Below are 23,624 nucleotides of genomic sequence, written 5' to 3'. Positions count from 1 at the left end.
GTTCTATCTGATATAACTGGAATGGTTGTTCATTTGAGGATGAGTCAACACTGGTGTCATCACCTGGGACACCACTGCAGTAGGTTGCTGTTGGACTACCTTAAGAGATGGAGACGATGCTACAGCTTGGAGAACAGGGGCCATCTGTAATGTGATGTTAGATGTCGGCACAGACGTTGGAGTTTGCTGAATAACATTTGGACTTAACACAGGGATATTGACAAGAGATGATGGCAGGATGGAATTAGAAGGAGCAACGGGTTGGAGGATTTGCTGGAAAACTTGCTGGGGAAGTTGAATTCTTGGTCCCAATAGTTGAGGTATGGCCTTCACTGCAGGTGTTGTTTGAATGGTTTGGACAGTGGATCCTGTGACTTGTTGGTGCACAGGCTGTAATTGTTGGGTGCTGCATTGTGGTAAGTTGATGTTCAAATTTAGATTAACAGCTGGTGATTGGCTAGTTGAGGTAGTAACTGTTGTACTGTAGAAACGAAAGAGCAGAAGAAGGGGAAAACTTAGTTAATATTTTATTTCTTCTGTGGTCCAGGCATGCGCTGCTGAACAGCGATCATGTAAAAGTGGCGAGGTCTCCTTTCCTTCTACGCGCCGATGAACCAATGGGTTAACTGTCTTGTTGTCAAGACTGTTGATCAGCTAATCAGGGTGAATATTTATCATCTCTGTGTTTACGCTCATGTACGCTCGGCACACAGCACAGATCACAAAAGTATTAAAGTCAGCAAACATTGAGCATTATTTTGCTTTGTTAGCCTTATTATTGGTCTGCATAAAAAGGGACATGCAAATTATTACATAATATTATAAAGTTTTCCTAACTGCTCCAAAAATTAATCAATTTAGCAAAAAGTCAATTGTATATTTAAGCTCATACTAAAGTCATCAAATATTGCATTCAGAAACTCATTGAGAATAATATTAATCCCATGGTCATCTGCTCACATTTATATTATGTTAACCTTGATTCTGAATTCGAGAGCCTTATTTTTACAATCAAATTTTTGAATCAAAGTAAATAACGCTAACTAGCCCTTACACATGGTAAGAATGGTGGTAGGGCTGCTGAATGGTTACAAGACTATTCAGATTTATTGAGCCAATCAGCAGCACTAAAGCTGATATTATATTACATCACTGAGCGATAGCGATTGGTTTTTTTAGCAAATGAGGTAGAGCACTTTTGTTGCGTTTGGAAGAGCTCGCTACCTCATTGGTCAAATACCAATCGGTTGTTGGAGTATAAATTCAGCTTAAGAACGCTGGTAGGGCTGAAACGGATTGAGCTATAAAATATTTAGAAGCCGTATTTTAATTGGTCATTCAGATGACTAGATTGTGTAATCAACCAATTACAAACATTGTAAAAAGGCAGAAATCTTCAGGGGTTTAAGGATTAGCTGTTTTTTTGCTGGATATTTGCTGTTTGTCAATATATTTGAAATTTGACCATGCCACCAGAAAGTGGTCTTGGCCTGTATAGCTTTCCTGCTTGCTACAACAATCCTACACAGGGTTGTAGCTACAGTGGGAGGTGGTGGGCGGCAGAGCTCACCACTCAGTTTTGGAGGTTATCAATGCACTCAGCTGCAATTTTGCACAAATGTACTGTATTAATCAAGAATTTGATCAATTTTGGCCAATTTTGACCACAAATTGCCAAAAATGCAAGATTTTCATCAAATGCCACCCAGCACTAAAAATATCTTAAAGAGGAAGCCCCACTAGAACAGTTCTTCTGGGGTGAACCAAACCTGCCTGGTTATCAAATTAATCAGTGACGAAGTTATCTCTGAATTTAATTCTGTTTTAATGTTATTGCATCAATTAGCACCTGTCAAATTCAGAGATAACCTTGTCAATGATTAATTTGATAACCAGGCAGGTTTGGTTCACCCCAGAAGGATTGCTCTGGTGGGGCTTCCTCTTTAACTAAAACCTTGATCCTTAAAGATAGAAAAAAATGTGAATCATCTACTGTCCACATCATTTGAAAAGACCCTACTTGCCTTACGGATAAATTATGCATTACACTTACTATGTATTTGAAGCACTTGGCACTGTTAATGCTGTTGAAGGCTTCCCAACTGTGCTAGTTGGGTTGAGTTGAAACCCTGTTGGATTCAACACAAGTACATCTGAACTAGGCTTCTGCTGAACGCTCAAGATGTTCCCAAATGTTATGTTTTGAGCCGCTGTCATATTCAGCAGGTCTGTTGCTACGGTGTTTTGGTTGCCATTGAAAGCGCCAACTGATGACGGTGTTGGTTGATTTATGTTTGGTAGTGTGAAGGTTTGGATAGGTGCAGATTGAACCACAGGTATTGGTTTTGGTTGGAGTGCAATAGCTACATTACCTAGAAAATAACAATTGCAACTAAAATGTAACTTAAAGATGATGATCTGATGAGGATAACTGTTTCTGAAAAAGTAGCATTTGATCACTAGCAACTTTTGAATCACATATTGGGAGCGCCAGTATGATATGGACATTTATCTGGATGGGTCCATTGAAGTCTTCACTCAAAAAGCATTCCTATTCGAAGAATGTTAAAAGATATTTTCCTTCTTCCTCAACTAAAGCGGAGAAGAATGTCACAGGAGAATGACAGAAACCCCTATAAAGAGTTCTACTTTAAGGTTGGTCTTTTAAGACAAATCTTAAAGTAGAGCTCTTAAAACCCTGGAATTATGGAAACTTTTGGGCCTGATAATTCATCTGTGAGGTCAAATTTGGGCCAAAATACTAATTTTTGGCCCAAAATCACCCAAAACAGTTTTTTTGCCCACTTCTTTTTAGTTAAACATAACAAAGAAATTCTTGGGCCAAAATATTTTTCTATTAATTTTTAAAAACTAGCATTTTGGCCCAAATTTGACCTCACAGATGAATTTGTCAAGTCTTTGCCATTTTAAATATGTATACTTTTATACTTAAGACCAACAATTTAGCAGTTATGAAGCCCAAAAGTTTCCATAATTCCAGGGTTAAGACCAACCTTGGAGAATACCTGTTTTAAAAAACTGTATCTAATGTACAAAATAATTTTCTTTATTAACATACTAGTGAATCACCCCCAAAACTTTTGAAATGGGTAAAATGTATGTATTGGCAAAGGTGCTTCATGTATGAATTCTAACAGTACAGACCAGGGATGTACTTTGACTCAAAAGTGGGGGGCCTGGGGGGAAAGAAAAATATATATAATGCCGCCACTGATAGCAGGAGTAGTTTCAACCAGACTTTATATGGTTGTTGGCTTCTCACCTATCTGTCCTACGATATTTGCATTAGCAGGTCCACTTGGTGCAACAGCCCTAACCATTGGTAATGCCTGCATTTGATTGGTAACTGTCAGAGGGAATGAGTGTACTTGGTTAGTCAGCTGATGACTAGGGTTTGGCACTCTGACCAACATGACTGGTACAGCATTGTTGCCTATGGTGATTGTGTTATTACTAGTAGCTACAGGTAAACTTGACATTGGAACTTGAAGCTGTATATTAGGTCCAGTCACCTGCAAAGTAAACAAACATGCACCATAATAACACGGGCGACATCATTATTTTAAGTAAAACAACGAGGCAAAGCCGAGTTGTTCTACGCTGCATGTTATATGAGCACGACAGCGGCTAAAAACAATACCTTTATTCTCATTCTTAAACACTTCAATTCAAATATAGCAAATTTTAATCAAATTAAATCCTACATTTTAAAAGGAATTACATAGGGCTTAGAATCGATCAGTCCCGTTGTTGCTATATATGCACCTCTGATTGGTTCAAATAGCGTGTACGAGTATCGCGTTGGCACGCACACGATAAAGTGTGTGATCGTGTCATATCACACAGGTAAGAACTAATAAGATTGCAAGAACATTCTCATGTGTTTAAGAATGGCAGTTGATAGTGACAGAAAATTGAGCAACAGTTAGAATTTCACTCCCCCAACGGCTGAGAGTAAAATTGTCCCAAATCTCATTTTTTGGGAGTGGGTTTACTTTCATGTTGACACATTTTCAATATTATCCTCATTTATCTTTGTATTATTTTTTCATTTTCATTCAAGCTACCTAACAATGTCCAGTAAAAACTGTTTATTTTGATTCAGTTTAAAGTTCCTTGACCCCATTGACAGCTTCATCTCCACATTTTTTAATTTTAATCAAAACAAGAGATTTTGCATCGCTATCAGAAGAACGTTCATCTTTTTCTCATTACCCCATTAAATTTTAATGCCCAAGATGTTTCGTTTAGATGGTATGAACAAAAACATAGTGATTTGAGGTTACACCGGAAGTGAAAATATTCTCATTAACTTTGGTTGTACATTGTATGCCACAGCAAGACTTTGTTTCAGCACCCTTGTCTTGAGTGCCGGGCGACAGGATCACACTCTGGTGTTCTAAAAATATGTGTTCAAAAATAAATGTGGTCAGCAGGTCAATCTGGACACAACTGTGCAGTGTCAGTTTCCCTGATTATGGAGAAGAGTCTGAAACTTGTTAACACATCGTCATTGGGCGGGAAAAACCTCCTATGTGCTTTAGGCCCCTGAACATGTTTAAAACAAAACTACCAACAGCAGGGTTGTCACTACACTGGTCACTACACTGGTCGGTGCCGGTCGGTAGTAACCAGCACTCAGGCAGACCAACCGGCACTCAAGGGAATATGAGGACTTGCCAACCGGCACTAGAGAAATTGTACTTTTTACCCTAAAAAACAGCTGGAAAGTGACGCATGAGAGTATTTTGGACAAATATCATGGAAATTTAGCCGGCACTAAATTCAGTCTAGTGACAACCCTGACCAACAGGTTACATAAGAGGTTTTGCTTTAAACATGTTGAGGGGCCAACTGACCTGATTGGATGTGATAGTTTGCATCTGGCCTCCCCTTGTGCCATTATCTGGTTGTGTTGAGGAATCCGCTGGATGGACCACAGCATTCACTGCACTACTCAACTGATCCACATTGATGGAGGCTAGTGTATCCGACATGATGAACAATTTTATCTACATTTGCAAAATATTACTGAAATTAATCAAAAATAAACTTTTAAAGTTTCATGATACATGTACTCTGCACAAACAAAAATAAGGTGGTGGGACATTCAACTGGGGATACATGTAGTGGGAGGCATTATATGTTCCTCCGCTATTTGCTCTTACAGGTTTACCTTTCTATTTCTACTCCTGATTCCACAAAATATTTTTGGAATTATAATTGGAAAATAATTTAGTCCATTCCAGCCCAATTGAATCATTTTGGCACCATACCTCTTAGATTTTACTCATATTTGGTATGAAGGTGTCTTGAGGGGTTACTAGAATAAGGCCAAATGGAAAAATTCAAATGCACTTTCGTTTTCTACTTTTCTGCTTGTCAATGATCGTCCGTCAAGGCCGGAAATGAGGGTTTTCTAGGTTTAAGGAAATACAAAGCCAGTTTGAACTGCTTAATTCGACAGTCTGACACTCTCAGTCGGTTAATGTTCACTAACAAGCACACATAACTTGCACAGTTGGTATTACTATAATGCTTGGTCAAGCACCCTCACATATCTGAATGTACATGTAGTTAGGGTGCTTGGCATATCCGCCATCAAATGAGAGACCACACAGTGGCTTAAATTTTTAACCCACATTCTCAATCTCTCATGCCAATGGTAATAATAAAACCATCCCGACTGATTATCAAAAGATTATGAAATTTACCTTCTCGAAACGTACCGGGATTAAGCTTTCACTACGATGTACCCAAAATTATTGCAACCACATCAAAGCAGCACCGATAATTATACCACTATTAATTATACCAGTGTGAAAAAAAGGACCCATTGTTATACCAGACGGCCGATTTTGGTGGGAGGAGGGCCCGCCCCAAACCGCGCCTGTAAAGTTAGTGACCAATATATATTATAGGCGTTTGTACTAAGTACCCCCTCCCCCCGGGCAATCACAGACGACATGTACATCAGTGACACAGGTTCAGTATTTTACTAGATATAGTAATGCAAACTTGCCAAAACATCAATACTGTAGGACAAGCGGATCCAGGGGGGTGCTTTGGTGGCTGCAGCACCCGGGTATGAATCGCAAAAAAAAAAATAACAGAGAGAGAGAGAGAGGGAGAGAGAGAGAGAGAGAAGAAAGAAAGGAAGAGAAAGAAAGAAAGGAAAAAGTACGCACCAAATCGCGTGATTTGAGTTCAGAAATGCAAAATTGCCTATAGGCAAGGGGATGCTGCCCCCTACAACACCCTGGACCCCGTATGCCGTATTGGTCACTAACTTTACAGGCGCAGTTTGGGGCGGGCCCTCCTCCCACCAAAAAAGAAAATGACAGAAGAGAAGAGAAGAGAAAGGGGGGAAAGCTACAAAAAAAGGAGAAAAAGAGAAGAGAAAATGGAGAAAAGGAGGCGAGAAAAATTTAAATTGCATGTAATTGAGTAGGTTCATGCCTAAAAAACCGCATAGTCGGGTCGATCGGAAGTAGGCCCATGGCCCTATAATATGGACCTGCAATTACTTTTAGGCATTACTTGAAAGCGGGACCTCACACCAAAGGAAATTGAAAATTACTGCGGGCCCACCGACATGAAGGACCTATCATATTTTCTCACCAAAGTGAGACGACAATAATAGGGAAAACTTGTCCACGAAAGGCTTCATGGACGGGCCGTCATTCACAAATTGTCGGCTTTTTCAAACTAAAATATTTTACACAATAATCATGATAATGCCACAATGGTACACCAAATCGCTTCAATTAGGTATTCATTTTGCAAAATTTCCAAACTTCTCAGGGGGAATATCCCCCTCAGACACCCCCTTGAACGTAGTGGATAAACAAGTGCCCATTTTCGCTTCTGCTGGTTTATGTTTAAATAATTTATAGGCCTACAACAATAGGGAAACGAAAGGCTTCATGGCCAGTCATATCACAAATTTTTGGCTTTTTCTAACTTCTAACACTAATAGTACCAAAATGGTCCACCAAATCACTTCAAGTAGGTCTTCATTTTGCAAAATTTCCAACTTCAGAGGGGGAAATGATCCCCCCTCTGACACCCCCTTGCGTAGTGCATAAACTAAGTGTTTAAAACAATATATAGGCCTATAAGAATAGGGGAAACTTGTCCACGATCGAAAGGATTAATGCACCATCATTTTATAAATTTTCGGCTTTTTCAACATGTGCAAACTAAAATTTTACACACTATAGTGACAAAATGGTCCACCAAATCGCTTCAAGTAGGTCTTCATTTTGCAAAATTTCCAACTTCATCCCCCTCAGACCCCCCCCCCCTGCGTAGTGCATAAACAATATATGGGCCAATAAGAATAGGGAAACTTGTCCACGAAAGGCTTTATGCCCGTCATTTCACAAATTTTCGACTTTTTCAACATGTTCAAACTAAAATTTTACACTCTATAGTGACAAAATGGTCCACCAAATCGCTTCAATTAGGTCTTCATTTGTCAAAAGTTACTTACCTCAGACACCCCCCTGCGTCCCGCAAGCGCGCCGCGATGCCCGCTTCGCGCCCATTTTTTAATGGTTTACGATATCTTTTTTAAAGCACCCCGGGGGGAAGCAGTCCTGGATCCGCCCTTGCTGTCGGACACCATGTTGGTGGCACTTGCTACAATTTGAGAACAAGTTCTAAAACACAAAATTTGTACTAAAAATGACATGTACAACTAAACTGCGTCATGGTTATAGTTTTCAGCAGAGAACTTCAGCGGTCTGCCAATTTGGCAGAGTTTATGGCGTAGTACAGAAGTGTGTCGTACCAAGACAGCCTGAAACGATACCACCGTTTCTAGATGATTTCAAGAACACCACTGTGCATGTGTAAGACCTTTTTAGCCTACGTCTCATATCTTACTATCGAATCATTGAAACAAGAAAACCTCATCACTAATTCACTCACCTTCCTACAGCGCCAGTTGAAATAAAACTCAAAACTTCCCGTACGGTACTGTTATTCCTCAAAACAACATATAACTTCATTAATAAAAAATTAAAATCCTAGTATGACCCGTTATCGAAAATTTTGTTTGATAAACGTCATCAAAAATTTTTCTCACGAGCAGAACGCACATGGCAAAATGGCACCTCTAAATGCTGGTTTCATACTTTCAAGTGAATCATGTCGCTTGCCGCTGATCGGCATGACGCATTAACAACGCTTACGATTGGATGATACGTCATTGCATGTGTATGAAATTAGTCTCAGGCCAGACTGTATGTGGCTATCACAGGTTTGTTAGGATCGACAAGCCTCAGACTGACACATCTGGTTGTGTAGGAGACTATCATTATGAACTAGGCCTGGCATTTTCGGGTAATTTTGTACCCGGGTACCCGCCGCAATTTTCGGGCGGGTAACCGGGTACCCGAAATTGCAAAAAAAAAAAAAATTGAATTTGAATGCATTTTGAAATCATTAATAAAATATGACATGAATACAAATTATCAATTTTCATATTAAAAATAACAAAATATCTTGAATTTTTTTTTTTTTTTTTTAGGTCAATCATGAATGATCCTAGCATTTAGGTCTAGGTCCAGGGACACTACAAAACCGAAAAAATAAAAAACTTTAAAAAAAAAAAAAAAAATTTTTTTTTTTTTTTTTTTAATTCGGTACCGGGAGGGTATTTCCTACCGGGTAATGTAATCTCGGCGGGTACCGTTTACCCGACCGAAAAATGCCAGCCTTATTATGAACCCAGTTGGAACCATTGGAGTACGGAAGAAATATTAATTAACAGGACTGAAGTAATGTGGCCATTTCTATGTTTGTACCGGGCATGTACCAGGCATTCTTCGACACGGAGAGTGCTACAAATTTGTCCAAAGGTAAGCAAAGGGTTAGGGATCGCATCTTTAACTACATGACATTACAGAGTTGAGGTCCACTAAAAGTAGACCATTTCGGGGGCTGTATTTGGTGTACATGTCACGTTTTGAACAATGAGTGAAAACCGACTTTATTCGCTGGTGAATTGCTCGACGCTGTAGTAGACAGCCGTTCCGGAGAATGTCTGTATACAACTACAAGTAGACATATGATAGCATAGGAAGTGTGGTTCTGATTGGCTAATTAAATTATCAGATAATCAGACAGAGCAGACGAACACCGCTGAAGTAATTTGCTGAATACAAAAATAATTATATAATTCATTGTCATATGCTAGGTATGCCAGGCAAACCTTAATAACACATTTGCTAGTCAGCCAAATTCGCCTAGAACACAATACATATTTACATAGAAATTTAAAAGAACAGGTAGGTCTAGGTATACATGTATACCGCCGTTCTTTCTTCAGTGAATGTTGTTGGTTTTCACTCATTGTTCAAAATGTGACATGCACAACAAATACAGCCCCGAAATGGTCTACTTTTAGCGGACCTTAACTCCAAAACAGCATAGTCAACGTCAAAAACGCGATCCCCAACCCTTCGCTTACCTTCGGACGAATTTGTAGTCTCCACTTATAGCTCCGTGTTGAAAAATGTCCGTACTTGCCCGGTACAAACATAGAAATGGCCAAATTGCTTCAGTCCTGGTATGAATATTTCTTCCGTAATCCAATGGTTCCAACATGGGCATCACGATGATAGTCTCCTACACAACCAGATTGTGTCGGCCTAACGCTCGTCGATCCTAATCGCTAAAGTGAGGACAGCGTGAGCTCGGTACCTGCGTAAGAGTCTGTTCGACAAAGGTGATAAAGGATGATTGACAGCGCCGTATATGTTTCATTGGGCGGAGCCATTATGCCCATATTAGGCTGTTGTTGTGCACACGTCATGCTTAGCGAATGGTACAAAAAGGTGACTGGTGCAAATATTACGGCATGGCAGCAGACAGGTTGCGCTGTCCTCTGACCCGACTGTTTGTCACGTAGACAGACAGTGACCTGGGTAAACACGTACAAAGCAGGGGATGTTTTATATCAAACAATTTTCGATAACGGATTTCTACTAGGATTTCAATTTTTTATTAATGAAGGTAGCCCTACATGTAGTTTTGAGGAATAACACGGGATGTTTTGAGTTTTATTTCAACTGGTGGTGTAGGAAGGTGAGTGAATTCGTGAATGAGGCCGGGGAATGACGTTTTCTTGTTTCAACAATCCGATAGAAGGATACGAAACATAGGCTATAAATGTCTAATAACGTCATTCACTCGCCATGTTGACATGAAAACATTAGCTGCTGCGAGGGCAGTGTCGTTCAATACCTAAATTCCTTTCAGGATATTCTGATTTCACTTATTTATAATGTGTACGGACGTGCTCCATACAAACTCAAAAAGTATTAATGCAAGGTGTTATTGCTGACAATAGAAACATTGTTGCAACGTCATTGAAAACAGGTATGTACTACAGACGTTTTTTTTTTTGATACGTGATACAGGCTAGTAAGTCAATGTGAGGTAGGTCAAGGAAACCTACATAAATATGTTGTCTATACTTCACTTGATCCAAATATATGATTTTTTATGGTGATGAGACACTCACACATGGAATTTTAGAGGGACTTTGATAGCAGTTCCACATAAAAAAGCTGTATCATCATGAGACTAAGATCTAGAAACACCACTGAAATGCTGTTTTGTTAAGCTGAATTTATACTCGATCGCCGGGCGATTGCGATTAATGGCTTTTGGAAAGCGATGGGCAATCGCCGAATTTTGCAATGCATCGCCTGTTGCTTTTGCATTTATACTTATCACAGAGATTGCAGACGACAATTAAAATATTCTCAATGCCACAAAATACATTTTTAAAACATCAGTTGCTGTCGATTTAGAAAATAAAATTTACATGCACAACTCTCCTCAAAATGGGCTGAATAACACAAAATTTTGCATGCACAGGCAAAATTCTCCATGCACAGAGCCAAATTTACATGCATTTGTGCATGTAAAACCCCTCTAAATCGAACCCTGGTTGCTGTCAATAATTATTGCTTTGAAATAATTCATCACCAAAAATTAATAATCGAAAAAGGTAAATTAATTAGCAAAATAATAGATCCAGCTGGTTGTATATGATTGGTTGACGCATTCACGTGTCAAGCGATATCGCAGGGAAGTTGAGATTTCTTCAACCTGCCTCGGCGATTTGAATCGATTGATCGGCTTGACGCTCTGGAAATGTAAGTAAACATTGAGCATGCGTGAAAATCGCTTTTCTGCAAAAGCGATCGAGTATAAATTCAGCTTTAGCCGGGTTTGTTAGCTGAATCTTTTTGATGAAAGTCAATCTTTGTTGATATAACTTTGCTACGGAAAGTGCTATGACAAAAATGTTTTTAGTTTTGGGCCTTGGCTTTCTTTACTTCAGGGCTTTAATTTGATATATTTGATGGCAAATTTGAATTCACCTGGCATACCCACATATAGACTGGCCCCCAGTCTCGGTTCGGTTCCATCTCTGGATAATGTAACAATAAATAATTACATAATGCCCTATGAAAAAAATGCCAAAGTCCTCTACCCCCCTTATTTTCTTCAATGCCAAAACCCATTCCTCTTCATCCACAAATCGACGCCACTAATTACACCCACCACCGTCAACCATGCAGCAATATAGAAATATACTCAGTATTATAAGTGAACGCGAAAGTCCATTGAGCGCTGATTCGAGACTGGTCCAATCTGTTAGAGATCTCACTTCCAAATATTCGTTCAACGAAGCACGGTGATTCCGATGTCAATTACGTAAAGCCCCGCCCCAGTTTCAATTCAAATATGGTAGCACAAAGCTATGCGCGGGATGACGCCTTAAGATCGGATGGGACACTTGTCAACAACTGAGAGGTATTGAGCTCAAGTGGCACGCGTCTGATAGACCCATGGTACGCGCAATAATAAAAGGCAACCACTCGACTCGGACTTAGGCCTATTGTCCATATTGTGTATATTATCGCGTGCGGTTTGCAAATGTTTGCACATTATTTAGCTAGGGAAGCCTTTTCAAATATCCCGCGCTGCCAAGCTGCGTTGATTGGTCGGATACAATATCGTTGTTTAGTCGCTTACACAAACGTTAATGTAGTGAAAACATGGACGTGGTATATAGAAAGATTGCGTGACTCCAAATCCGTTAAAGTGAACTCCCAGCATTTTGTGGGAACTGGAAGTCAAATTGCTTACAGACTGGGAGGGTCCATGTATTGGGTTGATTTTTAATGCTATGTAATCTACATTACCAGTCGTTCTCCATGGACCCGAGGGAGGGTCTAACCCACATAATGCATTGTTATATAAACTGTAAGTAGGTATGCCAGGCAAACACATTTGCTAGTCAGCCAAATTCGCCGACAATGTTGATGCATTTTTACATAGAAATTTAAAACAACTGGCCGAAGAAAGAAACCTACATAAATATGTTTTCTATACTTCACTTGACCCAAATATATGATTTTTTATGATGATAAGTCACTCGCACATAGAATTTTATGCTATCATCATGAGACTACTTAGATCTAGAAACACCCCGAAATGCCGTTTTGGGGAATTTTGCTAGCTGAATCTTTTTGAATTGTTTGATGAAAGTCAATCTTTGTCAAGATGTAACTTTGCTACGAAAATTGCTATGAAAAAAAGGTTTTCAGTTTTGGCTTTGTTTACTCAAGGGCTTTCATTTGATATATAAAATGATGCAGTTTGATGGCAAATTTGAATTCACCTAGCATACCTACTGTTTAAGTAAGTCAGCTGAAGCATGAAGTAAGCTTAACTTTTCGGTTAATGAAATCGCGTCCAAATTACTTGTTTACGAGCATATTTCAGGGACAGATTATCTGCAAGACTATAATACATACCTAGGCAATATCGTTGGGTGACAAAATTGAAGAATATAACTTTAAAATCGGCCACAATTTGGAAACAGACTTACTCACTCACCTCAGGCAAACTATCCACTCGACTCAGCTCTTTTTTTTTGACAATCAATTATAGCTATAATCAGCCCGTGATACATTCTGATATGGGCGCGCACCACTATAATTACTTAGTACACTGACTGTGTATTGATACCGGGTGGAAGATTAAAGGCCTATTATCCGGGCCTATTATGCAACTCTCTGGTCCCTCCCCCATGATGCTCATAATTATAGGGTTTATAGTTAAGGATAGGGGCTGTGCAATAATTATGTGTACCTTGGGTGGTGAATTCTCAAATTCGTCTGTCAAAAATCGCTTGCCCCCTTTTCGGACCGGGCTTTTGGCGTGCCAAAAATCTCCCCCCCTTTACACGAGCAAGATTTTGGGGAACCCGAATTTAGGCATATATTCTTTGTTTTTTGCAGGAGCAGGTAATTTTGCATATTTGAACGTGTTCCTAATGTTTTCATACTGGCGAAGGCCTATAGCTAGCTTAGGGGTGGTGCAATAATTATGTGTAGGCCTACCCCCGGGGGGCGAATTATAGGGGGGGGGGCAAAGATTTTTGGCAGGCCAGAAGGGTGGGGGGGCAAGCATTTTTGGCAGGTCAAAAGGGGGGGGTCAAGCGATTTTTGGCAGGTCGAAAGGGGGGGAAAGCAATTTTTGGCACAGATATTTTGGGTACCGTTTCTATATTACGCCCTAAAAAGGCGTAGGAAAACGTTAGGAACACATTCAAATATGCAAAAATTTCCTGCTCGCTGAGCTCGCATTATATGATAAGACAATTTAAGGTTTTAGATTCGGGTTCCCCACAATCTTGCATGTGTAAGGGGGGGGGCAAAGATTTTTTCCACGTCAAAAGGGGGGCAAAGGTTTTTGGCACGTCAAAGGGGAGGGGCAAAGATTTTTGGCATGGCCAAGGGGGGCAAGCGTTTTTGGCAAACCATTTTGAGAATTCACCCCCAGGGGTACACATAATTATTGCACCACCCCTTATAGAAACGGTGCCCAGCGGTGCCTGTGCCAAAATCGCTTCCCCATTTAATCCATTTGACCTGCCAAAAAAAAAAAAAAAAAAAAAAAAAAACACCTTTCAGTCCCCCTTTTTGGGGGCATGCCAACAAATCTTTGCCCCCCCCCCCCTTATGATTCACCACCCTGGAGTATAATTATTGCATCACTCTTAGCTACTGAGTTAAAATTACAGTTGTGATTAGTAGTAGGCCTATAGGAGTAACAGACCCAGCTTATAGGCCTAGGATTCAGGGATTCGGTTACAGGTTTTAGGGTTAGGGTGAAGTTTAGGCCCGGAGTTGAGGGTTAGGGTAAGAACGGCGTAACTTGAGGGACCATTCACAAACACTTGTTAGGGGGGCCTGATGCAAGGGGTCTTTAAAATTTTTGACCGTCCTCAGGGGGGCTGAAAAAAATGACCACAAATTTCCGTAGGAAAATTGAGTTTATATGCTTTCTATGGGGTTGGGGGAGGTGGGAGGCACAAACAATTTTCGCGATGAATTTTTTTTTTTGCATCAGGCCCCCCTAACAAGTGTTTGTGAACGGTCCCTAAATAGGGCGACTCCGCCTAAATGTGAACTGGGAGAGTAATCATTGATAAGGAGAAGGTACATGTATAATATCAAACGATGGATAAAGCCTAAGGGAATCCATATTGATCTGGAGGAGCCTAATGAATAGCCATGAACTGAGACAAGGGCACCTACAACCTGAGTCTTTACAATCAGCTACAATCCTCCGCTACGAAGCGACGACAGGACAGGCAACACTAGTTCCGCCGTACTAAGAGCTTCACAACTCTGAAGAAGTCAAAATGGTCTAAAAGGTTGAAACGCCAGTTGGTGAGTTTGACCTACACAAGTATTTAAGAAAAATACCATGATAAAATTATATCTCAACAAGTATGGATTTTGTGAGAAGTCACACATATTGGAAATTAGAAGCAGACAATTGAGTTATGAAATCACTGCAAATTACAATAGCTTCCATTGTAACCAGGGCCGGATTTACCTTTTTTGGGGCCCTGGGCCAGGCCAAAATTTGGAGGCCCAAACACACTGTGAGGAAGGCATGTGCCAGTTTTTAGACTGTACAGGACATTTGCGCGCAAAGAAAAAAAAAAAATCCAATCATAGGCTATTTTGGCCCAAATTTAAGCTGTATACAGTTTTGCAATTTGTGTACCCTATTTTGACCCAAAAACATGGTGTTTTTCGGCTAAAATGGAAGATGCACACTGAACAGGGCAATTTTGGGGGCCCCAAAATCTGGGGGCCCTGGGCCCGGGCCCATCTGGCCCTATGGTAAATCCGGCCCTGATAACCAAATAATTGAACTTCGAGGACAGTGATGTGTTTCACATACAGGCTGATTCCCTCCAACCATTTTTTTTTGGTATTTTTGAAAAGCCTGCCTTTTCCAAACGCACGATTTGTTCCACCTATAATCCTATAATATTTAACAATCTGGTCATTTTAAGTTAATCTAATGGTGTGAGTAAAAGAGGCAGGCATTTCAAAAACACATAATCATTTTGATACACCCTGCATGTTAGACTTCTCCGTAGCCCACTTGCCCATTTTGTATACTCTGCTATTACATTTAAGCATAAAACGTTGATAGTAATTTGTGTGCAAATGATAGATTTTCACATCTGATATTTTCAGTCACCATACTCCCTCTGTTTGTTAGCTTCCCAAGTGGATTTTTACTCGGGCTTTGGCGATCAATAAACGGGTAAATTCCAAAATGAAGTGAGCCATGCAAGATTATGTTGAATTCGATAACTTTTATTGTCACTAAAATGACTAATCATCTGATTATATAAACTCTGTATGACCATTTTACTATTTAACACTTTAATTTTTTTAAACATGTTTAAGGGGTATAATACCGTGATTTTCATCAGTATCCCTCTTCTTCTTTTTTTGTTGTTGCAAATTTATGAAGTACATAAATATGTCCATCACCTCATGTCCTGAACTTACATACAAAGTGTTTTTAAACCATTTTAGTAAATCATTTTGGCCCTATATATTTTTTGTTTACTGTATCCTATATAGTAACTCAGATGTGTGTTTCATAACAAACCATAATTTAGTCTATTCAAGTTGAGTACATGAATAGAATACATTAAATCCTTTGTTATACTATCTATAGAAAATTTATTCAGCGATGCATGCTAAATAACACTGAATAAATTAAATAAACTCTTCCACAATGAATGCATAGTCAATTTAATACTATGTACCTTCTATAATGTGTTGTTAGGAAAAGAGATTGAAAAAGGCTAAAGGTTATCATAGGTCAGGTTATAGGTCACTTGGTGCAGGTCAAATTTAGGCATTTATTTTGAATATATGTGATAGTCTGTGATATCATTAACATGAGGCATCAATTTTGATATTTTGTCTTTTACTGGATACTGTATTACATAGAAAAGGTGTGAGGTGGATATTCTAAAATACCTCGGGATGTAAATGGTGAGAACAATTTAGATTGCCTAGTTGAGATGGATTGGACAAATAAATGAAGAGCTTAGTTTCAAAAACCCGTTACATCCACTTCAGAAATTTTGAGAAAACATTAATAAATCATCAAAAAAATCATTGATATAAGGGGGTCTGCAACAAAAGCAGTTTTGGGCGGGATTCCTGGGTAGGATGAGCCCGGGGGGGGGGGGGGCATTTCAATATGAAATGGATATAGGGCCTAGGTGTAGGGCTGGACCTTTCGAAGGGGCATTCGGTGAGAGCAAAATGTAAAAAATATGGGGTCATTGGGTGAGAGCATGATTTTTGGCATTCGGTGAGAGCAAAATGTAAAAAATATGGGGTCATTGGGTGAGAGCATGACCTTTTTTTAAAATGAAATCTTTGCGTGAGAGCCGAAACAGCGCCACAAAAACCTCGAAAATCTAATTTCTAATTCTAAATGGCTTCAAATTTCATTGTTTTTTTCAAAATAAGTAACAAAATTAGTGAAAAATGAAAGTTGCTGTTCAAATTGAACTTGTAAGGGTCTTTGGGTGACAGATCAAATGGAAAAAAATAGGGGGTCTTCGGGTGACAGAGCATGTGTTCACAAAAAAATATGGGGTCTTTGGGTGAGAGCGATGCTGAAAAAGGGGGTCTTAACAGCCCTACATACGCGTCACCTCCAAAGTTGGAGTGCCCCCCCCCCGGGGGATGAGCATCCCGTCAAAAACTGCTTTTGTTGCAAACCCTCTTATATCAGTGACTTTTTGGATGATTTTTTCTCAAAATTGCTCAAGTGGATGTAAGGGGTTTTGAAACTAAGCTCTTCAAATATAAAATAGTTACCAAAATCACAAAAGTGATGAAGCTTACGAAAAACTACCTAATATGGTGGTATAGGTGACAAGAAATACAATTTCTTTTCAACATTGCTGTAGTGTGGTTGTCATGGTTGTGGTAACGTGTTACCTATGGCTTAATTAAGTTTCAGAGAAATAATGTCGCAAGTTAAAAATACAAAATATAGCTCAACATTGAAAATAGAAGCATTTTAACCAGTTCGGTTTTTTTTTGGATAGGTGTGGGGCACCAAGTTCATGAAGTCATAAAAGAAATCAGGAACCTTTTATTCCCATTTTACCTATCACCATTATTTCCCTAATGTGTTAGCAACACATATCCAAAATTTTAACGAAATCCGTTGATAGTAAGCTTTCCAAAATGAAGTGAATTTAAAACATCAGTACCACCTTTTGGCTTCTACCTTTAAGAGCATGTGAGCTACATTGATACCGATGCGACCAATAGAACGAGAAGATTTGCCCCTTCATTTTGCATACCATTTTGTCCACTTTTTTTCTCATTTCTTCACAAAATGCAAAAAAAAATGCAAAAATAAATGCAATGAGTGTAGTTTAAATAATAAATAATAAATATCAGTATAATTTTGAGTTCAACGTAATGCGTTCATCATGATTAAATGATAATAAAATATTTTTATCAAAATTCGACTATGACATGGTCTACCTGCATGTACACTGTATAAGCAAATACAATCGGTTCCATGTGACCATGGTGACGACTTGAATACAAATATTTCCAATACAACCTGATGTACATATTATGTTCGGGGGCCGGGGGGCACTTCAATATGAAATGGATATAGGTGTAGGGCTGGCACTTTCGCACTAAGGGGCATTCGGTGAGAGCAAAATGTAAAAAATATGGGGTCATTGGGTGAGAGCATGGTTTTTGGCATTCGGTGAGAGCAAAATGTAAAAAATATGGGGTCATTGGGTGAGAACATGACCTTTTTTTTAAACGGAATCTTTGGGTGAGAGCCGAAACAGCGCTGCAAAAACCTCAAAAATCGAATTTCTAGTTCTAAATGGCTTCAAATTTCATTGTTTTTTCAAAATAAGTAACAAAATCAGTGATAAGTGAAAGTTGCTGTTCAAATTGAACTTGTAAGGGTCTTTGTGTGACAGATCAAATGGAAAAATAAGGGGTCTTTGGGTGACAGAGCATGTGTTCGTAAAAAAATATGGGGTCTTTCGGTGACAGCGATGCTGAAAAAAAGGGGGTCTTAACAGCCCTACATACGCGTCACCTCCAAAGTTGGAGTGCCCCCCCGGGATTATGTTCATCATCGCCATTTTTATTGGGGGGCACCTGGTGTATCGAGCAAACACTTATCTATCACTATCAGGATTATTGTCGGATTAATTTAATTACAATTAATATTTATGCATATGTATTGGGCTGTTCCATTTGAAATTCACACGTCCCCTGTGGAAGATTTTGGAATTCCAACCCAAATCATCAGTTTTTGGCATTCCAGATCCAACCGTTTTTCATATGAAATAGTGCGGCAAGGGTGTGAAAGATTTTGGAATGGGGAGAGACTGGGGGGGGGGGGGCACTCCCACTTTGGAGGTGACACATATTATGTAAGGCTGAACTTATTTTGAAATAACAAAGCCATTTAGAAGTTAAAATTAAAAATTCAATGCCAAAAATCATGTTCTCACTCAATGGCTCAATGACCCCATATTTTCTTATAATTTTCCTTTCACCAAATGCCCCTTATACTGTGAAAGTGTCAGCCTACTATTTTCATGTCATATTGAACTGTCCGGGGTAAGAAACTACTGGGAACCACATAGAAATTATAGCATGTAGACCTACCTATAATTTTGTAATCAAAATAATACATCTATGATTTTGTAAGAGAGACCTTGCAGTACGCGTTCAATAGGCTTCGCAAATACAAGTTTGATTCGTCTGCGCGATCAGACGTGATCCGGACCCCAAATTGCGGTACGGCGGGAGTTTGCAGGTCGGGGACAAACAGCTGACGAAATACCACTTCAAAGACATAGTTTCCAGCGATGAAGCTATATTGGTTGACTGACTTGAAAGAACTTGGCATTGCACTTATTGTCAACGCCCTGAAAAACGAAAATGAGCTGTCACTTACGTGTTTCTACAGAGCCAAATACCGTTTTGGAAACGGTATGGAACCGTTAATCACTCCTGTGGAAACAGCCTCAAACGCCTTTTTGCAACGCCTTTTCATCGCCAACGGAAACCTCGTTGGAGTAGGTTTTTGCCGTTGACGAAGCGGGTAGATTTTCTGTGGAAACAGACCTAAGCGGTAACTTGCCGATTATTGAGCAAAATCAAACAAAATGGCTGTTAATCAACATGTTAATTGGACAGACGACATGACAAAAACGTTAATAACAGCCTGGGCAACATAACAAGTCCAAACTATTATGTAAAGCCACAATTTCTCCGTGATACGGAAAAACAGAAAAACTCACGGAATTCGATGTTTGCTCACGGAAATTTGTAAATGCTACAAAATAGTGAAAAACTGTGTAAAATGTAAAACTTTTCTGTTGATTTGCAAAATATAACAAAAAAAAGTGATTATTTAGCAATAATCAACCATTAAACAATCCATTCTAGCATTAATTCTAGGCCTATGATGCAAGATTTTGGACATACTATTGTAAAAGGTAAGACAAAATACACTTTTAAAACATGTTTGTCATTACGCTAACGGCAAAAACCTGTCTGTGGAAACAGCAGGTTAAACGGTAAGATAGCGTTATCCATTTAGCGGTAACTTAGCGGTGCGCCTGTAGAAACACGCTAGAGCGCATTTTCTTTCAAACAAATGCTGTCACCCAAAGACATTTTTTCATTCCATCTACCACCCAAAAGGCCTTTTCAATTTGAACTTCTACTTTCACTTATCACTGATTTTGTTACTTATTTTGAAATAGCAAAACCATTTTATAGTGAAAGAGGTTTAGAAGTTAGAACTAGAAATTCAATGTTCGATTCTTCTTTTGGCTCACACCCAAAGACCCCATATGTCATATTCTCACCCAATGCTACCTAATTCTGATCCAAACAGTCCATCTCTCACCGATTGAGCCTGTATTTTGCACATTTTGCTCTCACAAAATGCTAAAAATCATGCCTTCACCCAATGACCCCATATTTTCTTATATTTTCCTTTCCCCAAATGCCCCATTATTCTACGAAAGTGTCAGCCCTAGATCTATATTAATTTCATATTGAACTGTCTGGTTTGGGGAGGGGACTACTGGGAACCACACAGAAATTGTGGCAGCCATGTACATATAATTTTGTAATCAAAAATATGTATACATCCAAGAGCGATCTTGCAATACGAATCCAATAATTCATTGACTTCGCAAATACACGTTTGATTCGTCTGCGCGATCAGACATGATCTTGGACCCCAAATTGCGGTACGGGGGTTTGGAGGTTGGGAACAAATAGCTGAAGAAATACCACTTCAAAGACCTAGTTTCCAGTGATGAAGCTATATTGAACTGGACGACTGACTTGAAAGAACTTGGCATTGCATTTCCCAGATAACATGCATATAATTTGGCCAATGTTGGTTTTCGAACGCCAATCTTGGCATCGGCATTATGGCTAAGCTTTACTATACCCTACCACATTTGGCCGTCGCCGAAGCTACCCTAGTTTTAGCCCTGCTACACCGACGGCGCGAAACTCGATGATAGGATTACATTGAATGATGTATGGATTAACTCAGTGCAATAAATCAATCACTTAATTCAGCAAATTAAATAAACGAACGAGAGAGATTCAAAACAACATTGTAGTAATTTAATTAATAATGCCACTAGGGCCTATATAATGAAGAAGAGGAATATTAGTAAATTTTAAATTTAATTAATATTCGTAATTATTGCTTTGCTTCCCATAATCAGCCAGGAATCATAAATCTGCATAATGATCAGTTTCCATTCATTAATTATCTTATTTAAAGAAGAGATAAAAAAAAATTATTAATTAACTTAAGAACATTAAATAAAAACATTAACTTTTAACAATAGTCAGTCATTAATTATAATATGTAAAATTTCTGATGCACACCAGGAAGGTTACCGTTGTTGCAGGGCTACAGCGACTTCGCCGTTTGATAATTAATCAATTAGTTAACGTTCTTAAACAATTAACCTTTATCAATATTTAGTCATTAATGTTATGCCCATGAGGAAGGGTATCGTTGTTGCAGGGCTACAGCGACATCGCCGTTTGATAATTAATGAATTAATTAACTAACAAACAAACAAACAAACAAACAAACTTTATAAATATTCACCCATTAATGCGATGCCTATGAGGAAGGTTATCGTTGTTGCAGGGCTACAGCGACATCGCCGTGTGAACTTTGAAAGACAATTTCTCAACAACCCTACTACCGATTTCCATGATTTTTGTACCAAATTTCTTCTTTTTAAAAGACCTTGCTAAGTATAAATGATAAAAATTATCATGATTATACGTCGTTATAAAACGCCACTACCACTCACAAGCTTTACTTTACATTGACCGCGTTCTTACGTTCAATACAAATCTGAATAAAGATGGAAGATAATTACAAGTTCTGTTTCATTCACAATGTTTTGTTGAACTTGTAAAAGAAATTTCTTATGCTTTTTTTTCACCTAATTAGTCGGAACTGTATAGCGATGAATGACCATTTTCGTCTTAATTAACTTTTCATTGGTCACGGTCCTGTTTTTATTTATAACAACTGCAAAGTATGAAATCACATAAACCAGTGTATACGTCGTTCATAAAAGGCCCCAACCAGTGATACCCAGGTGTAAAAGTTCTGTTTCTTCTTAATTAATTTTTCAGTGGTCACGGTCCTGTTTTTATTTACAATATCTGGAAATTATGAAATCACATAAACCAGTGTATACGTCGTTCATAAAATGCCCCAACCAGTGACAACCAGGTGCAAACTAAGTTCTGTGCATTTATGCGCTTACCAATGACAACTTAACTTAATATTTGCTCTTGTCAACAAACAAGCGCATGCAAGCAACTCCCCATTTCACATGTGCATCATAGGCCTATGTATATCGCCCGAGCATCATCATCTACAATTCAACGATCACTTGTATCAATATGCAAATATATGATTCAATACGTGCATGTTGATTAATAGGGATTAGTTTTTAACGGCTTTTTTAATGGTCGGGCATGGGCGGGCGAAGCGTAAATAAACATGTGTTGGTTAATCCTAAAACCAAGCAGGTCATTAATTTTTATTCTTTAAATAATCAAATAATAAAAATAATCATTCGCGGCGTCGCTGTAGCACGGCAACAGCGGTACCTTCACCCAATGGCAAGGTATAGGTTAGCGGCGTCACTGTAGCGCGGTAACAGCGATTATTACCTTCCTCCTCTTCATTACATTTATTTGCTAACATGATCAAGTCATTACAAAATACGCAAAAAGTCTAGCTTTGCGCCGTCGCTGTAGCACAGCAACAACGATAGCTTCGCGCCGTCGGTGTAGCCCAGTAAAAAGGTATAGCTTCGCGCCGTCGGTGTAGCCCAGTAAAAAGGTATAGCTTCGCGCCGTCGCTGTAGCACGGCAACAGCGATACCTTCCTCCCCTACATTCATTTGGTGACATGACCAAATAAGGTATACCTCAGTGCCGTCGGTGTTACCATACGGAAATAGGTATACTTTCGCGCCGTCGGTTTAGCACCTCAAAAAAGTCTAGCTTCGCGCCGTCGCTGTAGCACGGCAACAACGACACCTTCGCGCCGTCGGTGTAGCCCATTAAAAAGGTATAGCTTCGCGCCGTCGCTGTAGCATAGCAACAGCGATACCTTCCCGCCGTCGCTGTAGCCCTGTAAAAAGGACTAGCTTCGCGCCGTCGCTGTAGCACGGCAACAGCGATACCTACCTCCCCTACATTCATTTGGTAACATGACCAAATAAGGTATACCTCAGTGCCGTCGGTGTTATCATATAGAAATAGGTATACCTTCGCGCCGTCGATTTAGCCCCTCAAAACAGTCTAGCTTTGCGCCGTCGCTGTAGCACGGCAACAACGACACCTTCACGCCGTCGGTGTAGCCCATTAAAAAGGTATAGCTTCGCGCCGTCGCTGTAGCACAGCAACAACGATACCTTCGCGCCGTCGGTGTAGACCTGTAAAAAAGGTCTAGCTTTGCGCCGTCGCTGTAGCACGGCAACAACGATACCTTCCTCCACCACACTCATTTGCTAATATGGCAACTTTAACAATTAGGCCTACATAAGGTGCACCTTTGCACCGTCGGTGTAGCCTTACGGAAATAGGTATACCTTACCGCCG

At 39.4% G+C, this 23,624-nt stretch overlaps 1 protein-coding gene across 2 annotated transcripts; it reads right to left on the bottom strand.

The window, feature by feature from the left end:
• Positions 1 to 3: 3 nt before the first annotated feature.
• LOC140166334 (uncharacterized) lies at positions 4 to 13,045 on the bottom strand. Of its 2 annotated transcripts, none has more exons than XM_072189771.1 (5): positions 12,867 to 13,045; positions 4,881 to 5,033; positions 3,284 to 3,533; positions 2,054 to 2,372; positions 4 to 481 (listed from the first exon to the last, which is right to left on the bottom strand). In XM_072189771.1, exons 2-5 carry the CDS (start codon positions 5,016 to 5,018, stop codon positions 4 to 6), a joined length of 1,185 nt encoding a protein of 394 aa, XP_072045872.1. In that variant the 5' UTR covers positions 5,019 to 5,033; positions 12,867 to 13,045. The 2 variants fall into 2 exon arrangements, with proteins under 2 accessions (XP_072045872.1, XP_072045871.1); XM_072189770.1 differs by having other exon boundaries at positions 4,881 to 5,052; positions 12,867 to 13,043.
• Positions 13,046 to 23,624: the final 10,579 nt, after the last annotated feature.

The sequence above is a fragment of the Amphiura filiformis genome, chromosome 12 (assembly GCF_039555335.1).
Source record: "Amphiura filiformis chromosome 12, Afil_fr2py, whole genome shotgun sequence".
Lineage (NCBI taxonomy): Eukaryota > Metazoa > Echinodermata > Ophiuroidea > Amphilepidida > Amphiuridae > Amphiura > Amphiura filiformis.
Note: the sequence above shows the minus strand (reverse complement) of the source record. Positions and strands in the feature narration are given on the sequence as shown.